Genomic DNA, 19,305 nt, shown 5'->3' with positions numbered 1-19,305 from the left:
ATCACAATGAGCTTCGTGAACAAGAATGTTCAACTACCAAGAACTCAACAGATCTGTTACTATAGGACCCAGTCATGACAAGCTCAATAGAGGCCTGAGTCTCAGCAGTTTATACCCCAAGGCAATATCTGGTTCCAAGAAAGACCCACAAACTGAGACCACCCAGGTACCACCCAGGAACTTATCACCCAAAGGAAATTCCTAACATTCCAACCATCACAGACAGGATCACCTGCCAGCACACACCCATCGCTTTTCACCAGGACGCCCATAGACAAATGTCAGCCTATCAGGGGTCCTGAATCTTAGAAATCCCTCACCTCAACCTTTGCTATTATAAAAACCCAACCCCAAATGAGAGCTCAGGGCTCTCCAATCACTCCGATACGTTGGGCACTCGGAGAGTCTGAGTTCAAACTTGAATAAAAATAAAGGCTCTTTGCTTTTACATGCAGAACTCGGTCTCCTAGTTGGCTTTTGGGGGACTCCATGTTCTGGCCATAACAGTCACTAGTCCCCATTCTAGTCAGTCTGGCTTAGGAAGCCCAACAGTTCTGGACATGACAACTCTTCTTTCTCCTTGTGTACTCCTTGCCTTCTCAAACACTCTTTCTAACACAGATGCTAAGAAAATTAAAACCTCAGATAAACGTCTTGTGCTAGTTGGCTTTCTGTAGCCGTGGCAAAATACCCGAGAGAATCAGCTGGAAGGAGAAAGCTTTGCGTGGCCTGTGTTTTCAGAGGTTTCAGGGCATAGTCAATTGACCTGACTATACTTTGTCTCTGGGCATGTAGTAAATTAATCACAGTGGGGAGCGAAGCTGCTCACCTCATTCGTGGTGACCAGGAAGCAAAGACAAGAAGACAAAAAGAATGGGCTCAAAATATACCTTTTAATGGCACACTCCTAATCACCGATACACGGCAACTAGGCTCCACTTTCTAAAGTTTCTACTGCCTCCAACTTCCCCATTAAATTACAAAGCGATAAGAGTTAAGTAAGAGGTCAGAACCCTCACATTCCCAATCACTTAACCAAAGCTTCTGAGACTCCTAGAAGATCACTAGAAAACAAAAGAAAAGTAGACAACTTTCATAGAGTCGACTCGAGGCCTCCTGGCAACCTGCAGGCTAAGGGGTAAGGAAGACAGCCACAAAGCCAAGCAGAGGATGGGCTAAAGAGCACAGGGGGCTTGCAGAGAACTGCTGAAGATCTCTGATCTCGAAGGCCAAATCTGCAGTCTTCTGACTGAGTGAGTTTGGTTAAAATCACTTAACCTCTGCTGGTCCCATACCCTCCTCTTCCAGTGAAAGCTTCTTTAGCACTGATGCTAATGTGGACATTTAAATGAGCCCATGTTTGTAAATAGTCACAATGCTGCTCAGCACAGAGCAACTCACCTTGCAGAGGTGGTGGTCCTTTTGCATCTCTCCTAGCCTATTTGCTTATAAAGGCAATAAAGCACATTAGGGCACTCTGGGACATCTAAAGAAAATGCTACATCTGCAGGCAAGCAAGAGTTGCTAAGATTAACTTAGCAAACGGAGTAGGAGTAGGCTAGATATCCTGAACTCAAAAGTGTTTGAAGCAGGGTTTCAGGCTTTCTTTTCTTTTGGGGGTTGTAGAATACTTATATACAAATAATAAGCTATTTTGAGGCTAAAACCTGAGGTGGTTTGAATGAGATATGTCCCTCATAGGCTCAAACATTTAAAGGTTGGTGTCTAGTTGGTGGCTCTGTTTGGAGATGTTCTGGGGAGGTGTGACCTTGCGAGAAAAAGTGCATCACTAGAGTTGGCTTGCAGAGTTTTGAAAACCTTGACTCCAGTTTCTGTTTGCTCTGTGGTATATCTTTGGTTACATATGTGAGCTCTCAACTTCCTGTTCTTGCCAGCCCTGCTGCTTGCTGTCATGTCTCTGCCCATCATGATGGACTTTTGCCCCTTTGTAAAGCTGAACCCAAATAAATTTTGCTGTAACTTGCCTTAGTCCTGGCGTTTGATCACAACAACTGAGAAGTAACTAGTAGAGCCAAATATAAAACCATGAAATTGCTCTATTCTATGTGTTCATGCCTGCTCGTACATGGGCGTGTTCATCCCTGAGGGTGTATGTGGAACTCAGAAGTCAATATTTGGTTTTTTTTTTTAAAAAAAACTTTATGTGTATGGGTGTTTTGTCTAGATCTATCCGTCTGTCTATTTATCTATCTACCTATAGATATATATCACATGCAAGCCTGGAAGCCAGGAGGTCAGAGGAGGGCATTGGATCCCCTGGGACTGGAGTTATGATGGTTGTGAACTATACTGTATAAGTGCTAGGGATGGAATTCAGGTTCTCCAGAAGAGCAGCAAGTGCTCTAACTGCTAAGCCATCTCTCCAGCCCCTGGGATATCTTCGTAACTCACTTCTCTACCTTGCTTTTGGGGGGTAGGGTCTCTTAGTGACCCTGGAGCTCACTACTTCAGTTAGATAAGCTGGCCAGTGAGCCTCCAGGATCTTTCTGTCTCTGGCCTTCAGCACTGGGGTGACAAGCACACACTTCCCTGCCTGTCCTATTAAATGGGTGCTGGGCATCTAAACCCGGTCCTCATGCTTGGGCAGCAAGCACTTTACCAGCAGAGCCATCTTCCCAGCCCTCATTTACAGCTCATAAAGATCTTATTATTTTGTTATTTTGTGTGTGTTTGTGCGTGCGCATGTGCATGTGTATGTGTGCCTGAGCGAAGGTGTCCTTAGAGATCAGAAAAGGGTATCTGAGCCTCTTGAACTGGAGTTAAATTTGGTCATTAGCTTCCAGGCATAGGTGCTGGGGACTGAACTCAGGTCCTCTGTGAGAGCGGCAAGCATTCTTTAAACACTGAGCCATTGCTCCAGTTCCCTCATTTATGTTTTATATGAACCTTAGACACATATCCGAAGGTGATATTAGAAACATTTTTTTTTTTTTTTTGGTTTTTCGAGACAGGGTTTCTCTGCAGCTTTAGAGCCTGTCTGTCCTGGAGCTAGCTCTTGTAGACCAGGCTGGTCTCAAACTCACAGAGATCCGCCTGCCTCTGCCTCCCAAGTGCTGGGATTAAAGGTGTGCGCCACCACCACCTGGCTAGAAACATTTTTTAACACAGTTGCATTTTGAAATTTCCACTTGTGACATCATATTGGTATCAAGATTTATTTAACTTGGGGGGCATTTTGGATTTTCAGATTAACAATGCTTACCCTGTGTTGGACATGAAGCAGTTCCTGGGGTGGTTAGCAACGTTCACGGCACATTTCCCTTCTGGTATCCTACCTCCCTCCTTAGTAATATCACATTCAGTTCTGAGACTAGACCTGGCAGGGATTTCTAATAAGACACATGATTGCTCAGCTTGATGACGGGGGAAATGTGGACAGTCTTTGGTGTGGTCACACACAGTAATAATTCGAAACCATCAGTTCCATCTGAAGTGTTGCTAGTGGCCCATGGCTAGTACACTGGGTATAGAATCATGACCCTTTGGCCTAGCCAGAATACTCTTCTGATGAAGGGCAGGTATTTGTGACATCACAAGGCAGGGGCAGTTTGGAGAGCACAAGCAAAGGCAGCTTCAGAGATGGGGGTCTTGTCTAAGTGGAGACAGGGAGCCTATGACTCCCCTATCCTGCTAGTCACCTCTGTGTGGCCAGGAGAGGCCAGGCCTGAGTTTTGAAAAGATGTCTGGGGCCAAGTTCCAATGTCAGACATGGTCATGGCTATATCATCTCCATTCTCTGGGCCTCTAATTGCCTTATGGGTAAACTGATTTCAGAGATTCAGAAGCAATACAGACTCAGTTATCAGACTCTGTCTTTAAAAGAAAGACTGTCTTGTGGTCTCTTGAGTAAAAAATTTCCAGATCTGTAGATCTAGACACGTATCAAGGGTGGGGCTGGGGGTGTGGTCACAGAGTTCCACAGCAGATCTCTCCCACTCAATGTCCCACTTCCTCTAGATCATCCCAACAGAGGCTCTCAATGGAGTCCTGGTGGAGTGATCTCTGGCATCCACAAGGTTTCGGATTAAAGCCATGGCAGGTTTTAGAATGGTGTGTCATCTGGCAGAAACAGGTAGTGAGTAAAGTCATGTGACGTGGTCTACTAATCACATTGGAACTAAAAGATGATTGAAATGAAGTTTAATGACATGCTATCTAACCCAGAATATCTGAAATGTCAGCAATCTACACATTAACACCCTTTAAATGTTACACAAGTTTTCAAAACCCAATGTGTATTCTCAACTCAGTGTGTCTCGGTTCCAACTAACCACCTTTTGAGTGTGCAAAGTCACACGAGTGGCCACCATAATAAAACAGAAATAACAGAAGCAAGAATTCTTCCCAATCATTCACAAAAGCTGTGCCCTCATTACATCATTAGCTCAGAAAGGTGTCTACCCTTTGGTGAGGACTGAAGCTCTCTGTGAAAGGGTCTTCAAGGCCACTTCCTCCAGGCACTCCTCCTAGCCCTGCCCCAGAATGACTTCTGTGACCTTACCTCCTACCTCCTTGTTTCCAGTCCTCAACACATCCCCTACTTCTTGCTGATTGAATATCACCTTTATTGTGAGATTTAATATTGCCAAATGTCCTGGAAGCTTCTCCCCAACTTAATTCCAGAATCTCCCAGAATCTACCTTTTCCTTCAGGGTGATTTTGAAGAGCTCACCATTCTGCCATCAGACACCTGTCTTGACCATTAGAACAAGTCCACCTAACACTATCTGCTTCCTGTCTCGGGTCTTTTTTTTTTTTTTTTTTGGTTTTTCGAGACAGGGTTTCCCTGTAGTTTCTAGAGCCTGTCCTGGAACTAGCTCTTGTAGACCAGGCTGGCCTCGAACTCAGAGATCCGCCTGCCTCTGCCTCCCGAGTGCTGGGATTAAAGGCGTGTGCCACCACCGCCGGGCTCCTGTCTCGGATCTTAGCCACAGTTAACTTCATCCTTCCGCTCTCACACAGCACAGGGCTCTGGTAGAAGCCTAGGGTCCTTAGAGTTTGTAGGAATTAAGCTACAAACCAACACAAACATGACAAATCCCGAGGGCAATGAAGAGGCTTCACTCTTCCTAGGAGACTAAACGCACAGCACAAGCCTTGGCTGTGCATTTGACACAGGTTGTGCTCACGGCCCTTGGCTGATTCCATGCATTTCAACTCCAGAAAGTATTTTCACATTATGACTTCAACTCAGGATCAAAATCACCTCTCTCCGTTGTAGCATAGAGAGGGTAAAAATCTCCCTGATATCTGACTTTTTCCTTGAGTATAAGCTTTGCAAACCGTGCTACCTAATTTTAAAAGCCTCCATATCTTTGCACATGTTAGTAATCTGGTAATTACTCTATGATTCAGGTGTGATTGATGATGACTAGTTTTGTCAGTAGTTCCTCCCCCCCCCCTTTTTTTCCAGCTTGGATGACTTACATTTTTAGTTAACCAAATTGCAATAACATCTAAGTTTGAAACTATAAAACAATCATGTCATTAAATGAATTGTTTCTCTCTCACATCACTCCCCACTCAGGGCTTTGTGAATGACAATTCACAGGCCCTTAAATACCTTTAGGCCGAGGGTCCCTTCTAAAGCAAACTCACCCCTTCCAATGCTTTTGGTCAACATAGAACCTCCTCCCACCCTCCCCAGTTATTCACACCTTTTCACCTCCAGCCACCGCTGCCGCGGGGGATATTCACGTTTTATAGGTACACAGATAAACACAGGGAATCTGGCTGGACAGACAAAAGTCAGATTCAATACTTAGAACTCAAAGCGTGAATGTGGACCCCCACCCCACCCCCTCCAATAACTGTACTCAGATAGTCCCAGACAGCCTACAAAGTTTGTATACCTACAAAGTCTGGAAACTTCTTTTCTGGCCTCTATGAAAAGTACATAATGCCTATCTCGCTATCCTGACCCTGCTGGTTCTCAAAGATCTAAGGACTAAACGGTGTGTCCTGGACACTCATGAGCTGACTTTCAGGGGTGCGTGTGTGGGTATTTGTGTAAAAAAGGGCTACACAAAAATCTTTTTGGCAACACCAGTGTGCACTCAAGGGAGATCAGTCCATAGAGGGCCAGCCAAGGTGAGGGTTCTGATTCTAGATCGAACCTTCTGATTCTAGATCGACACTTAATTCAGTGGCAAAAGAATGTTTGGGGTCTAAAGCATGCCTTCGAACACTTTCCGTTGGTAAGGACAGCTGAACCTTCCACAGAGCAGATAATGTTTTATTCCACTTCAATTACTTCACATTTTGGTCTTCTTCTCTGAGCTAGGAGGGGGTAGGGAGGTATAAAAAGCTCTATTGCTTCAGGATTCTTTGATCCATCTTCGTCATAGTTCATCTAAGCTTTTCCACTCCTTTGAATTCCAGGGTCACTCTTCTGCAGGTTCTCTGATATTTTTCTGGCGAGGCACTGGCAGACTTGCTCAGTTTCCCATTTCTCTTCCCTGGATACAGGCTGTAACCAGGGACCCCTCTGATGGCCAAAGATCGGGGAACCGGGAGACCAGGCGTAGGCTCCTCCACGCTCCTCAAGCGCCGCTCATTCTGGCTGTTCACCCTAAACTCGACGTCCTTCGCGCTTGCAGTTCCAAGCTGGCGGTCCTTAGTTCGCCGAGGGCCCTGCGCCACCAAGGGACGACGGCCCAGCACAGTGGGGCGGATGGACTGCGAGCGAAAAGACACCGCGATCTGGGAGGAGGCAGAGGGAGGCGCCCGGGCCACGGTGGGCGGGGGTGGGTGCCGGTGCCGGGGCTGTGGCGCTTGCTGGACACTCGGTTGGCCCGGCCACGCCCAGCCCTGCGGGATGGCGCCCACGCGCCCCCAGTGGCCACTGGAGGGGAGCCAAGCCTCCTCCTTCGCGTAGCTCTCCGGGGTGCCACTTTCGGGTTCGGAGTCGGGCTCCTGCGAACAGGCTGGGGACGGCGGGGGAGTGACCGGGGCACGGAAGTAGGGAAACAGGAGCACGGCGCGCAGCCTCCGGGCAGGAGAGCAGTAGGGCAGCCGGAGAGGCAGCGACATCTGCGGGCCAGGCCGAGCGGGGCTGCGGGGAGGCCGGCCCTGTGCACGCTCACGTCCCGCGTGGCGCTGTCACGGCCATGGAGGCACCCGGCTTCGAGTCGCCCCCGGCCTCGGGAAAGTTGGCCGGACACTTCGGAGCCTCTACCCCGAGTCACGAGGTGGAATGGAGACCCCCCCCGCCCCCGCGAGGCCTGTGTCCGCACCAGGTGGCGTCGGAGGGTCCGGTACGCAGAAAGAACCAGTTTCAGCCGGAGCGGCCAGCGCAACCCATTGACACTTCAGTCCCGGGAAGGGTTAACCGGGTCCTGCCGCCTAGGTTTACATGTAAATAGAGAGCTGCTGCTCAGCGCGGGCCCGGGCTGGCTCTTTTAAGTTTTTGATTGGTTGCCAATGACATCACCGCCCGCGTTCTAACACACCAAACCCACAAGCGCCTCTGAGCGGGCCGCCTTCCCGCGGCGAGGCCACGCCCCTTTCTCCGCCCTCTCGTCCGCCTATTGGTCACAGGCCACTGTGAGGTAGCGGGCGGCGGTCTCTGGATCCTCATTGGCGCAGTGCGACGTCGCTCGGCGGCGGCCCCGCCCACTCCGAAGCTTACATTTACGCTGTAGCAAAAGAGAAAGTAACTCTGTGTTGCTGCTGGGGATCAATGAAGCTGAGTGAATGGGGGCGCACTGCGCGAGCGCATAGCTGGAGCGGGCGCCAGATGGTGGAGGGCTACGCTTATTGATGAAGTAAGTGGAAGTCATTGCGGCCACTCAGAGCCCAAGGCTGGAGGGTCCCGTGGTGTGTGTGTGTGTGTGTGTGTGTGTGTGTGTGTGTGTGTGTGCGCGCGCGCGCGCGTCTGTGTGAGAGACAGAGACAGATCCACATCAGGTAAGGAAGGTCCTAAGGTTTAGGCTCTTGGGTCTGGTTGCCTTGGGATAAAGGGAGGAAATGAGTTTTGGTTCGGTTAAGATGCTTTATGGCAGTTTTCAAAGCATAAGGCTTTGCTGATGCTCAGCGGTGGCCAGGAAGGGGGATGCTAAGTGCCCCAGGAGTGGGGAAGGAACATTGTCTAACCACTTGTTTTTTGTTTTTTGTTTTTTTTCCTCCAATCCCTGTTTTGTGGTAGAAGGGAGACTAGCGAGGAACAGAATAAAGGGAAAGCGCTATTTTTGTGGGACGTTTCCCCTGGCCAGACTGGATGGCTTTGGAGCTATCTGCTGCAAGGATGCAGATCTCGGTGCACTCTGTGCCTGTGTGCAAGCCGCGCACGCACTCAGTGTGGAGGTGCCGGTCCCAGCCTGTCTCTCAGAGCACATTCTTGGGTCCTGCTCCTAGGGAATGGGCTACTGATCCCGGACGTCCCCTACAAGGTACCACGATAGCAAAGACTTTGACTGCATTCATGGTCTAGCTGGGACACAGTTAAGCTTCTGGAATAGTACTCGCCCTGAAAAAAAAAAAAACTACGCCAGGGAGGCAGACAGGCAGGGAGAGAGGTGGGGAGGGAGGGAGGAAAGCAAGAGGTTGAATCCTTTGCTCCCATCCAAAGGTGGGTGAGAGAAACCTGAGTCAGTGGGGATATACCGACACGGGTGGGTACGTGCTCCTGTGTGTTCTTGTGTGGATTCCGCCGGTGACACTTTGGCTCGGTGTCAGAGAACGGTGACGGTCATGAGTAGACCGATGATCCATGCATGATGTTTTTCCAGACCAATCTTAAAAGTTCGTTTAGGTGAGTGGCTCTTGCTTGGGGTTTGATTTCTTTGCTGTGTACATGTCTAGTTGAGGAATCAGAATGGCTGTGTTGTAGAGTGGCCTTGTGCCTAGGAAGAGGGAAGTGACCCATTGCAGGCACCCTGGGGGGTAGCAGAGGTAACCCGTGTGGGCACCACTTCCCAGCTTCTTAAGTAGTCTGTCTGAGGTGAGGGACAAGTGGAGTTGCCCTCATGGAATCCATACTGTCTCCAAGAAGGATATCAGTATAGGACTGAAAAAAATGTCTTAGATTTGTCACTTAAATGGAGGTGCAAAGTCTGTACCACCCAGATGAAATCCAAACCCTTCTTTGCTTAGGTGCTTAGGGGTGCAGCACAGGGAAGGGCAAGCAACAGTGAGAGGGGGCAAGGGAGAGTGGGTCAGCCTGGGTTGGGGCTCCCAGACCTGCCTGACTCGTTTGGAGACTTGGTTTTAGGACAGTTGTTCACAGTGAAAGGGGGGCGTAGGACTTGATTTGGAAGAGGCTCGCAGAAGACATGTAAGCTTTGAATAGGGTTGTGTTGAGCTTTTCAAAGGAGCTACCAGAACTGGAAAGCAAGCAAAGATTAGTGGCTAGCCTTGCCGGCTGACTTAGGGAGACACATTCCTGATTTGCAGAAAGTTGACATCTGCCCCGATGTAAATTTAGCTGCCATGCATTTCTGTGCATCTCTGTGAGCCCTGACAATGCGCTCACTTATCTCTTTGCCTTGGCCAGGGGTAAAGAAATAAAATAGAGTGCATGCCAGGAAGGACAAATGCATCCATCACAGGTGCAATACCCATCACAGGTGCAATACCCATCACAGGTGAAATATCTTTCTGCCCAGGAGCAGAGGCTCAGAGAAAATCTACTTGGTTCTCTGTACCTTTACCTTCACTAAGGCTGAACTTTGATTAGGGTCCGTGAAAGGATGTCCATTACCATTTCTGGCATCACTTCCAAATTTAACCTTCAACTTAGCATAAGCATGGATGGGGTCCTTCAAGGATGCATCCTCTCTGAATAGATCAAAGTGAATTTCAGGCCTTGATAATACCATGACCAAGGACACCTAGGAGGACTCTGACTTTGCTCAGAGATATGCAGAAGTCTTTCCCAGGGATTGGATGAGACTGCCTTTTGTGTCACGTGACTTTATTCTTTCTTTCCTTCTTCCCCTTCTTTACAGACTCTTGAGTTCTTCTTGAATTGCCAGTCTTCAGCCTCCTCATGCCTCCATCTCCTTTAGACGACAGGGTAGTAGTGACACTGTCTAGGCCTGTCCGACCTCAGGATCTCAACCTTTGTTTAGACTCTAGCTACCTTGGCTCTGCCACCCCAGGCAGCAGTAGCCACCCTCCCGTCATTGCCACCGCCGTTGTGACCCTCAAGGCTGCGAATCTGACGTATATGCCCTCATCCAGCGGCTCTGCCCGCTCCCTGAATTGTGGATGCAGCAGTACTAGCTGCTGCACTGTGGCAACCTACGACAAGGATCACCAAGCCCAGACTCAAGCCATTGCCGCAGGCACTGCCACCACCGCCATAGGAACCTCGACCACCTTCCCTGCTAACCAGATGGTCAACAGCAATGAGAACACAGGCTCTTTAAGTCCATCGGGTGGGGTGGGTAGCCCTGTGTCAGGGACTCCCAAGCAGCTAGCCAGCATCAAAATCATCTACCCCAATGACCTGGCGAAGAAGATGACCAAGTGCAGCAAGAGTCACCTGTCCAGCCAGGGTCCTGTCATCATTGACTGCAGGCCTTTCATGGAGTACAATAAGAGTCATATCCAAGGAGCTGTCCACATTAATTGTGCCGATAAGATCAGCCGGCGGAGGCTGCAGCAAGGCAAGATCACTGTCTTAGACTTGATTTCCTGTAGGGAAGGCAAAGACTCTTTCAAGAGGATCTTTTCCAAAGAAATTATTGTTTATGATGAGAATACCAATGAACCGAGCCGAGTGATGCCGTCCCAGCCGCTTCACATAGTCCTCGAGTCCCTGAAGAGAGAAGGCAAAGAACCCGTGGTGTTGAAAGGTAACGATCCCCACCCCCTTCCTCAAATACTGTCCTGGTTAGCTAGGTTCCCTTCAGAGATTTTCTTAGAAGTGGCAGCCTTCTCTTTCCCCCACCCCCCAGACACCATGAACCAAAATCGCCTTTCTTCTTGTCTTTTCTTCTACCCTTTAAAAAAAAATGTTAGTATAGTAAGAAAATCCAAGTAGCAATGAGTTGATATCCAGATCTGAGTCCCCAGCCTTGATCTGACTTATGTTTTGTTCATAGTTCACCTGATACGGTTTTCAAAAGATGCTTTGTATTTGTACAACCGAGGTGGTATCTCACGTCATGGCTTCTCTGGGAGCTCTGTTTCAGTCTGTGACTGGTTGGAAAGTCTTTGTTTCTCAAGACCTAACTCAAGTTGATGGCCCAGAGGAGGCAGTATCTATGGCACATATCCAATAAATCTGCGGGTGCCAGTTCTTTGTGTGAGAAACTCTTGATGTGTCTCACCTGTCTGATTGTCTTGACTTTCATATTGCTTATAAAGTTATCTTTAACCAAGGCAGACATTTTTATTTTAAATCCATGTTGAAACTGTGACTTCTCCAAATACATCCATTCCTTAAGGAAAGCTCCAAGGGGATGGAGCTGAAGTGCCCTGCAACCCTTTGTTCTTTTTGGCGTCACCTGACAACAGTTGACTTCTGGTTCTTCCCAAGGAGGAGTCATGCATCACGTTCCCTTAATGTGATGATTGGAACCCCCAAAAGGAATGAATGACCCACTCGTCTCTGAGCTGCTTCCATAAGTGTTGCCTGGACCTTGCTCATCTTGTCCTCCAATGCTGTCCTTTGGGCTCTAAACATGACTCTTTTGATAGTGTCTACATGGTCATGGTGGAGAGTGATAACTGTGTTTTGTTTGGAGCCACTGGGGAGTGGGTCATGTCACAGCCCACCTGCTCATCTTTGCTCTTCAGCACTGTCCTTTTGGGGTCTAAGCATCGCTCTTCTGATAGTGTGCACTGGTCATGGTGGAGAATGATAGCTACCCTTGCTTGTGTTTTGAGCCACTAGGGAATGGGGTGTGCTACATCTCCAGCCAATGTCCTAAAGTGTTATTGATATCAGTGTTGCTAGGTTCCTTTGAGCACTTTTCATATTTAAGTTGGAGCAGGCTGCTTAGGTAAGCAGGTGAGGATTTGTCTTTGTGGGATGGCTATGCGCATTCTCCTTTTCTCCCAAGTGATGGGGACAGTCTTGCTCTTAGAAACACAGTTTAGTTACCTTTTGCTATGTGATGTACCTTCCCGCTTTTGGTTATCTTTGCAGACAAGTGTCACGAAAACACAGCTCTCCTTGGGGCATGTGGGTTCACGAAGCCCTGGGCACTGTTATGATGGTGGCAGTATGTTTTCTTAGAGTCACAGGTATGTCAGGGTTCTGCAGTGTAGCTCTGTTCTTCATTCTGAATTCTTGTTGGGTTGACTTTTAGAATCCCCCGGGGACTTTAACCCTGCCAGGCTTCTCCCAGCGTGATCTTGTCTTCTCTTTTTTTGCAGATGAGAAAACACCATCTACAAATTCCCCAACTGTAACAGTTTGTTTTGGTTCACCAAGACAAATAGCTTTGCCGGGCTTCTTTTTTCTCCCATGGTTGGGATAGGTTTGGTAAAAAGAATCAGTCCTTTTCTATAGGTTATCTAAGAAGAAATAGCAAGAAACCTCACTTTATGATGACCCTGAACTTGAACACGGGGCTGATTGGGAGGCGTAGTGAATCGTATCCTCTCTCTGGCTATGGAGCTTGGTGGGTGAAGGGGTGGCCCATCAGTTGCTGAGAAATATCCCTCCTGGGGACCAATGAGGAAGAAGGGGTTCCTCCCTGCCTTTTCTGTAGACACATCTGAGGATCCCTGCAGCCTGGACTTGCTTGCTCATCAATGTCAGAGTAAGACTGCCTCAGTGGGGCGGGGCTGGACACGCAGCTGACCTCACCACCAGGCGCCCTGGGCAGCTGCGCTGAGGGCTAGTCATTTCGGATTGGTGCGACACCGTGGCGGCCAGCTTGGAAGACGCTCTGGTGGTAGAGGTTGGGTTATTTGTAGTTTTGGGGGGGAATTTTTCTTCAGATACCTTGGGATTTGATTGAAGATACGTAGTTCACAGTCTGTTGTCTTCTTTGATATCATTATTAGTTTGGTACCTTTGGGAGGAATGGCCTAAAATCAGGATCACATTAGGGAAAAGGAAAAGGAGATGGAGTATTGAGTTCCCCTGTTGTCCTCTTGTCTGGTCAAACCGGAGGGTAGTTTCAGGGTGTCCTGGCGGTGAAGGCTGAGGTGTGCTTCTCTCAACAAGCATGGGGTATAGCTTTTCCTAGGTTCTTGAGTGGAAGAAGCAGACCATCTTGGTCTTGCTTGTCATCTGAGGTTTATTTTAGGGTTCTTCTTGTTGGTGATCTAAGATCGTATTTCAGCTAGTTGAGGAATGGCACCATTTTGGGATGAGTGCATTGTTCAGGGAGCGTGTGGCTGATGGGGTGGGAGGATATGGCTAGAATATATATGGTCGGAAGTCCTCAGGCCTTGTTGGTTTATTTTCAGAGATGCCGGATCCATCTGAGACTTTGGTTCGTGTTTGTAAACACTGGTTGCTACCCTCCCGGTTCAACTTTTATGTCCCTCAGTTTCAATGCCATGTTCTCCATTTTTGGAGCTGCCCGTCAGGTCCAGTGGCGGCTGGGTTGCCATTTTAGTCAGGCAGTGTCAGGTTGGGGTGAAACTGATCAGGGGCACAGAAGCCCCTGGATTAAGTTACAGTTCTAATTTGTAGTCCCCGCCCTGCTATGACCTAGGTCCGAGTCTGTGTCTTGTTCTTAACCACTAAAGGATATATGAAGGATATATGGCATCAGACCCTTGCTTCTGGTCAACTTCATCTGAGTGATCCAAAAGAGTAAATCTTTAGGGATTTAGTCTTTGAAAGAGCTGCACCCTTTCCCACCCAATGCTGGGTGTTTTAATCAACTACATACAACTTGGTTTCTGGGCTAAGAAAGAAGGCTGGACAACCCTTGACCTTCTAAAGTGAGAACGGCTGGCTGTTTTTTGCTGTCCTGTTTGTAAGGCTACCTTCCTTTTCAGCAGCGCTGGCTTCAGGAAAATTCTTTGTCCTGTATGTGTGTGGGAAGGGCAAGTCTCCTACCACTCCCTCCCTCGGTTCAACCTAGGTCTTTAGAATTTAATGATCAAAAATTTCAAACATTCAAAAAAGTATTGGCATGTACAATGAACACCTTTAAACCTATCAACCAGATTAAACTTGTGTTTTCCCCATTTGCCTTCCCTTCCTTGTTTTTGAAATATTCTATATCATAGACAGTAGTCTGATGTTTAGAGTTAACATTGTATGTTTAATTGAGCTGGGAGTATTTTACAGGTTGGTATAGACATTTTTCCCTGCTAAATAATTAGTGTCATATACCTGCCTATGAGTCTCCTTAAAAAGGTAGCATGCTACTGTTAGTGACTGGCTCTTGACTAAGGAAAAGCTTCCCTCCCTCTCCAGGAGACCCCTCAGGGCCTCTGTCTCTGCCTGTGTAGTGGTATGTCAGAGGCCAGGCCTGAACATGCTGTGTGCTGTTGTTACAAAGCGACGATAGACTGTCTGCTGCAGATTTTTCCAGCTCTGCTCTCTTCTAGAGGCTTTTTGAAGGGGTTGAGGGGTGTGTCGGGGGGGAGGTGACTGTGAAGACGGCTGACAGAGTCACAGGGAATCAGGTCAATATGAAAAGCGTCCTCCTACTCTCCCCTATGCATTTTCATATTAGAAATATTTTCTGTTAAAATATACAAACATGGTTGAACCATTTTTCAATGTAAAGATGGCATGTGCATAAAATTCTAGTCTTAGAAAAAAATGTGTAAGTTCATGTTACAGATACTGCCCCTCCAAAATGCCCCCAAACCTTCCTGACTCTCCCTGAACAAAGAGCAAAGTTGGTCTAACATTTTCCCTAGTCAGTTCCGATTCTGGAATATGCATTAGGAAGCGGAGTCACATGGCACTGAATGGCTCTGCTCAGAAATCAGAGACCCTGTGAAGAAATTCTTATTCTGTTTTCTTTTGGGGAAGCAATGTACCCCCTCCCCTTTCTTTGTCTGGGATTTGATGATGCTCTTTTAAGACATGTCTCCATCATAGACTTATTTTATTCTTGTTATTCTGAATTCCTGACGAATGCTCAAGAGTAAATGCCAAATACTAGCTCTGTCACAGAAAGCGGAGAAATGTATTGAGAAGAGCCTGAGGTCTCCGGGTTTCTCCATTCTATGTCCTTGGGCATGTTGCTTAAGCCTTTAGCTCGCTGGCTTCTTCATTGTAAAAGGGGGGAGCACCCAACAGCGCTTAGGAATTCAGTAAGTGATGGCTTGCTTGCCAAGTGTTGAGTAGATCTCTGTGTCTGTCCCTACGTACAGCTCAGCATTATTTCTGTGAGTTGAAATGTGTCAGTCAAAAGAGAGTTTGTGGCTCTTCTCTCGAGGGAGCATAACAGCCTAGGTATAGCTCTGCGTGTGTGTGTGTGTGTGTGTGTGTGTGTGTGTGTGTGTTGCTAGGGCCTAAAAATAACTTGGTGACTGTTACCTAATTTAAGTAGCATACAGTTGTGCCAAGTAATTGCAAAAACATGTTGGGTCAAGAGGCTGAGTGATTTGGGCATACCCTAGAATTATTTATTTGTAGGGGACTTTAGGAAAGCGGGACGATAAATCTGTCCAGCTGATATCCTGGAGAGAAGAGTGAAAGTAGAAAACTTTTCAACTTTTGTTTTCTCTGGCCTCGCCTCGATTTATTTTTGGAAGGATTGTAGTCTGCCTATAAAAGGGTAGAGATGGAAGGAGGAGGGGGTGTGGGCTGCTGCAGCCCTGAGTGGCACAGAGGAGCTGGAGTATGGGGGAAATGGGGGAAGAAGGGGAGTTGATGCTTGCTTGTTTTCTGGTGGGTCCTGAGTGCTCCCCCTGAAGGACTGCAGACTTGCCGCTGCCCTCCTCTGCCTCACTGCTGTGCAGTGAAAGACCAATGGACTTGTGCGCTCCCCCTCCCACACCTGTTCGTACTTCCTCTGCTCCTTAGAGTCAGGTTTTTCCCTTGATACTACAGTGCATACACTTAGGGAGCTCAGGCAGCCCCTCAAGGGGACCTCTCAGAGGCTTGGGTTTGCTCTATGTGAGAATGCATAGGTCGTGATGATGCAGGAGAATGGAGAGGAGGCACATAGGGAGTGGTCTATGCAGTTCTAAGTCAGGCCCCATGGCCTTTGAGATGCTCTTGTCACTTAAACAGAGGGAAGGGCAAGTTGGTCTCAACCCAAGACTGTGGGTCTTTACCAGTTCAGATCTGTAAACTCAACCGGGTTCAGCCACCTGGCTTGTCAAAGATGAGTTCAGGAAACTCTTGGTAGAGGCTGGTAGTAGTTACTGATTACAAACGTTAACACGGGCAGGAAACCAACAGGAAAACAGCCTACCTAGTTTGAGTGCCTGTTTCTCTAGCCGGCACAAGCAGGGAGCAGGCTGAAAAGGTGCACTTTGCTTCCCTGCTTAGTCCACTTGGGACAGCCTATCTGGAGGTCCAACAAGATCTCAAGGGTAGAAGAGGTCCCTGGGCAGAGACCCTCAGAGGCCGGAGAGGCCAGCACATGTTTCTTTAGATCCACTGCTGGGCTCAGCAGTCACCTCCGTCCTCCAAGATCCTCCAAGATCCCCAGAGAGCAGTTTAGACATAAATTATATCATGAGGAAGTGCTTAGGCAACTTCATCACTGATAACAGAGGCTAACTCCACACTGAAGGTATCCTGTTTGTTTTTGTTCTGAGACCGAGTCACTGAGGAGCGCAGGCTAGCCTTGAACTTGCAGCAGTCATTTCCTCGTCTCCTCTCCCAAGTGCTGGGATTATGGACAGGTGCCACTACATCCATCTTAAGGCTAGGAATCCTGACCCTCAGAACTGTCATCCAATTAGCTCTGGAGGGGCTTTGAGTCTATGCCTGCCCTGAGCTTCCCATGCTGTCACATAACAGCCTAGCAAGTGGCCCCTCCCAGAGATATTGATTGACTTGGTCTATGGTGCCGTCTGACACGGCAAGATTTTGAGAAGCTCCCCAAATGATTTTACTGCACAGTGAAACTGGAAAACCATTGATCTAGTTCAAGCTCGTTATGTAGTTATGGAAATGAAGCCTGCAGAGGTCTATGACTAATCCAAGGTCACGTGCATTGTTAATTCCACAGCCTTGGTCCTTGCTGCTAAAATAGGTCTTGCTGGGCCCTGATATATGTGTGTACATTATTATCACATAGTATAACATCCAGTGTGTTGGGTAAAACATTAAATAAAATAATTTACGTAGCGGTTTTGAAAACTAGTGCTTGTCTTTTCTGTTTTCAAGCTTTCGGTCAGAACAAAAGCAACAACAGAGATGATGTCCAAAAGTTTTTTGTTTTTTTTTTTTCAATTTTTTTTTCTTTTTATTTTTTTTTGTCCAAAAGTTTTGGAAACCAGTGTGATTCAGATTTCACCTGGGACCTGGAAATATGGGCCAACTACTAGCGCTGACTCAATCCCATCTTCTAAGGAACTTAATGTTTTAAGGAAGAACTTAAAAAAAAAATGCCAAGATACATCCAAGTAAAGGTCTGGGAAAGCGATATCTAGGTGTAGAGTACTTGCTCAGCGGGTGAGAGGCCCAGGGTAGGGGGTTTTGAGCCTCAGAGCTGCAAGCTAAAACAAACGGAGAGAAGGCACAGTCAAGCATTTCAGATGCTAACAGCTCTTATGCAGGTGGCATCATAGTGGTCCAACCTGGTGGATAGAGATTTTCAGCTGTAGGTCTCATAACTACTAGTAGTCCCTTCTTGTGTGAGGCACTGTGTGTGGAGTTGGGAAATCTGCTGTCAGTGCCTTTGATCTGCATCTCAGAAGAGAACATCCAGACAAGGCCAGACTTCCTGTAGCCTTACATTAGATGTGTGTGTGTGTGTTGTGTGTATGAGTGTGAGAGTGTGTGTATGTGTATGTGTGTGTGAGTGTGTATGTAAGAAAGAATGTGTGTTTGTGTGTCAGAGTATGTGTGTGAGGGAGAGAGAGAGCGTGTGTGTGTGTGAGAATGTGTGTGTATGTATGTGTGTGTGAGTGTATGTGTAAGAGTGTGTGTATATGTGTGTGTGTATGTTCTTCATCCCCAGCTTGTTCAGGGAATAGTTTATCTTTAGGAAATGTTCTGCTAAGTACATTTGTGTTTTCTCAGCTTTCTTTTTCGAGAATGACCTTAACTTTCTCTAAGCACACCATGGGCCTACAGCATTTCTTTACAAGGCCGTGGCCTGAAAAGAAAGAATTTGCTGTTTTTTAATGATGGAAAGTGAAATATTACATACTCCTTCTGCCTCCTGAGTTCGGGGTAGACAGGGCTCCTCTGTGTAACAGAGTGGAACTCTGTCATTTGAGCCTCACTACTTTGGATGTGTTTCTGATAGAGACAAGACCTGTATTTAATTTCACCATGTGTCCTTTGTGAGAAAAAGGACGCACGAGGTAAACAGACCAGCTCAACAGTGCTTCAGAGACAGGGTTTTGGCCTGTTCTTATTTTTTTTATGTTTTCAAGTGCCATCCTGAGGTATGAGGCCAGGATAAAAATGCAGTTTGCTTTGGCTCCTAAGCCTCCTTTGTTTCCCCTAACTGATGAAGGTTCCAGTATTAGTTTCTTTTTCCTGTTGCTATGAAGATGCTCTAGCCTGAAGCCAGGAGAGGTTTATTATGATTCACAGTTTATTGTGGTGGGGAAGGCATGGCGGCCCAAGCCTGAGGCAGCTGCTCACATCACGCCTGCAATCAGGAAGCAGCGAGCTTGGATGCTTGGAAGCTGCCACTTGCTTTCTCAGTTTTCTCCAATCTGGGACCATCCCACCACACCCCACAGGGGTGGTGATGCCCACAGTTAGAATGGGTCTCCTTGACTTGTTGAAGTGAACCAAGTAGCCCTTGACAGGGGTGCCCAGAGGCTTCTCTTTTGGTGACTCTAGGTTCCATCAAGTGGCGGTTGAGATTAACCGTCACAATCCCTCTTTGGTAAATTTTTATTGGCTTCGTTTCCACATACCGTATGTGCTACTGATTTAGATTCTGATCTTACTAATTCAGAAAAGTTAAAGGGAAGAACAAACAATGAGTGTGCATTTGTTTTCAAGTTTCTCTTGTAGGTAGTTGAAATCCTGTCTCAAAAAGACTTTTATTGTAGAATAAATAAAAGGCATGTTTTGCATTCAGTGTGCTAATGCTTTCTGATCATGAAGTCTTTTCTGTAGATGCTTTCATCCAGAACCAAAGAACAAACTCTTAGCATCATTTTCGTTTTGAGGATCTATCTGTATCAGATGTCATTACTTAAAAGTTAGTGAATTTGTCTCCCCTCCCACTAGCAAGACCCATATTCTGTGTGACTTAAAAAAAAAGG

At 47.3% G+C, this 19,305-nt stretch overlaps 2 protein-coding genes across 11 annotated transcripts in view; one reads left to right on the top strand and one right to left on the bottom strand.

Moving 5' to 3' along the window:
- The window catches only part of Dusp10 (dual specificity phosphatase 10), a 550,627-nt gene that overhangs the window by 501,493 nt on the left and 29,829 nt on the right, over nucleotides 1-19,305 (top strand). For 8 of the 10 annotated variants that reach the window (XM_038349383.1, XM_038349380.1, XM_038349382.1 and 5 more), the window contains 2 exons: nucleotides 6,490-7,787; nucleotides 9,969-10,820. In XM_038349383.1, the coding sequence (XP_038205311.1) occupies nucleotides 10,010-10,820 (811 nt within the window). In that variant the 5' untranslated portion in view covers nucleotides 6,490-7,787; nucleotides 9,969-10,009. Of the gene's footprint in view, nucleotides 1-5,867; nucleotides 7,788-9,968; nucleotides 10,821-19,305 lie in introns of those variants that run through there. The other 2 variants (XM_042056058.1, XM_038349377.1) reach the window with 2 other exon arrangements.
- On the bottom strand, nucleotides 5,804-7,442 carry LOC119827586. Its single transcript, XM_038349389.1, has one exon. The coding sequence runs from the start codon at nucleotides 7,051-7,053 to the stop codon at nucleotides 6,370-6,372; it is 684 nt and encodes a 227-aa protein (XP_038205317.1). The 5' UTR covers nucleotides 7,054-7,442; the 3' UTR covers nucleotides 5,804-6,369.

This window comes from Arvicola amphibius, chromosome 12 (genome assembly GCF_903992535.2).
Source record: "Arvicola amphibius chromosome 12, mArvAmp1.2, whole genome shotgun sequence".
Classification (NCBI taxonomy): domain Eukaryota; kingdom Metazoa; phylum Chordata; class Mammalia; order Rodentia; family Cricetidae; genus Arvicola; species Arvicola amphibius.
This window is presented reverse-complemented; position numbering and strand designations above follow the sequence as displayed.

Coding starts and splice junctions, on each gene's coding strand:
- LOC119827586 (XM_038349389.1), bottom strand. CDS start 7,053: ATGTCGCTGCCTCTCCGGCTGCCCTACTGCTCTCCTGCCCGGAGGCTG.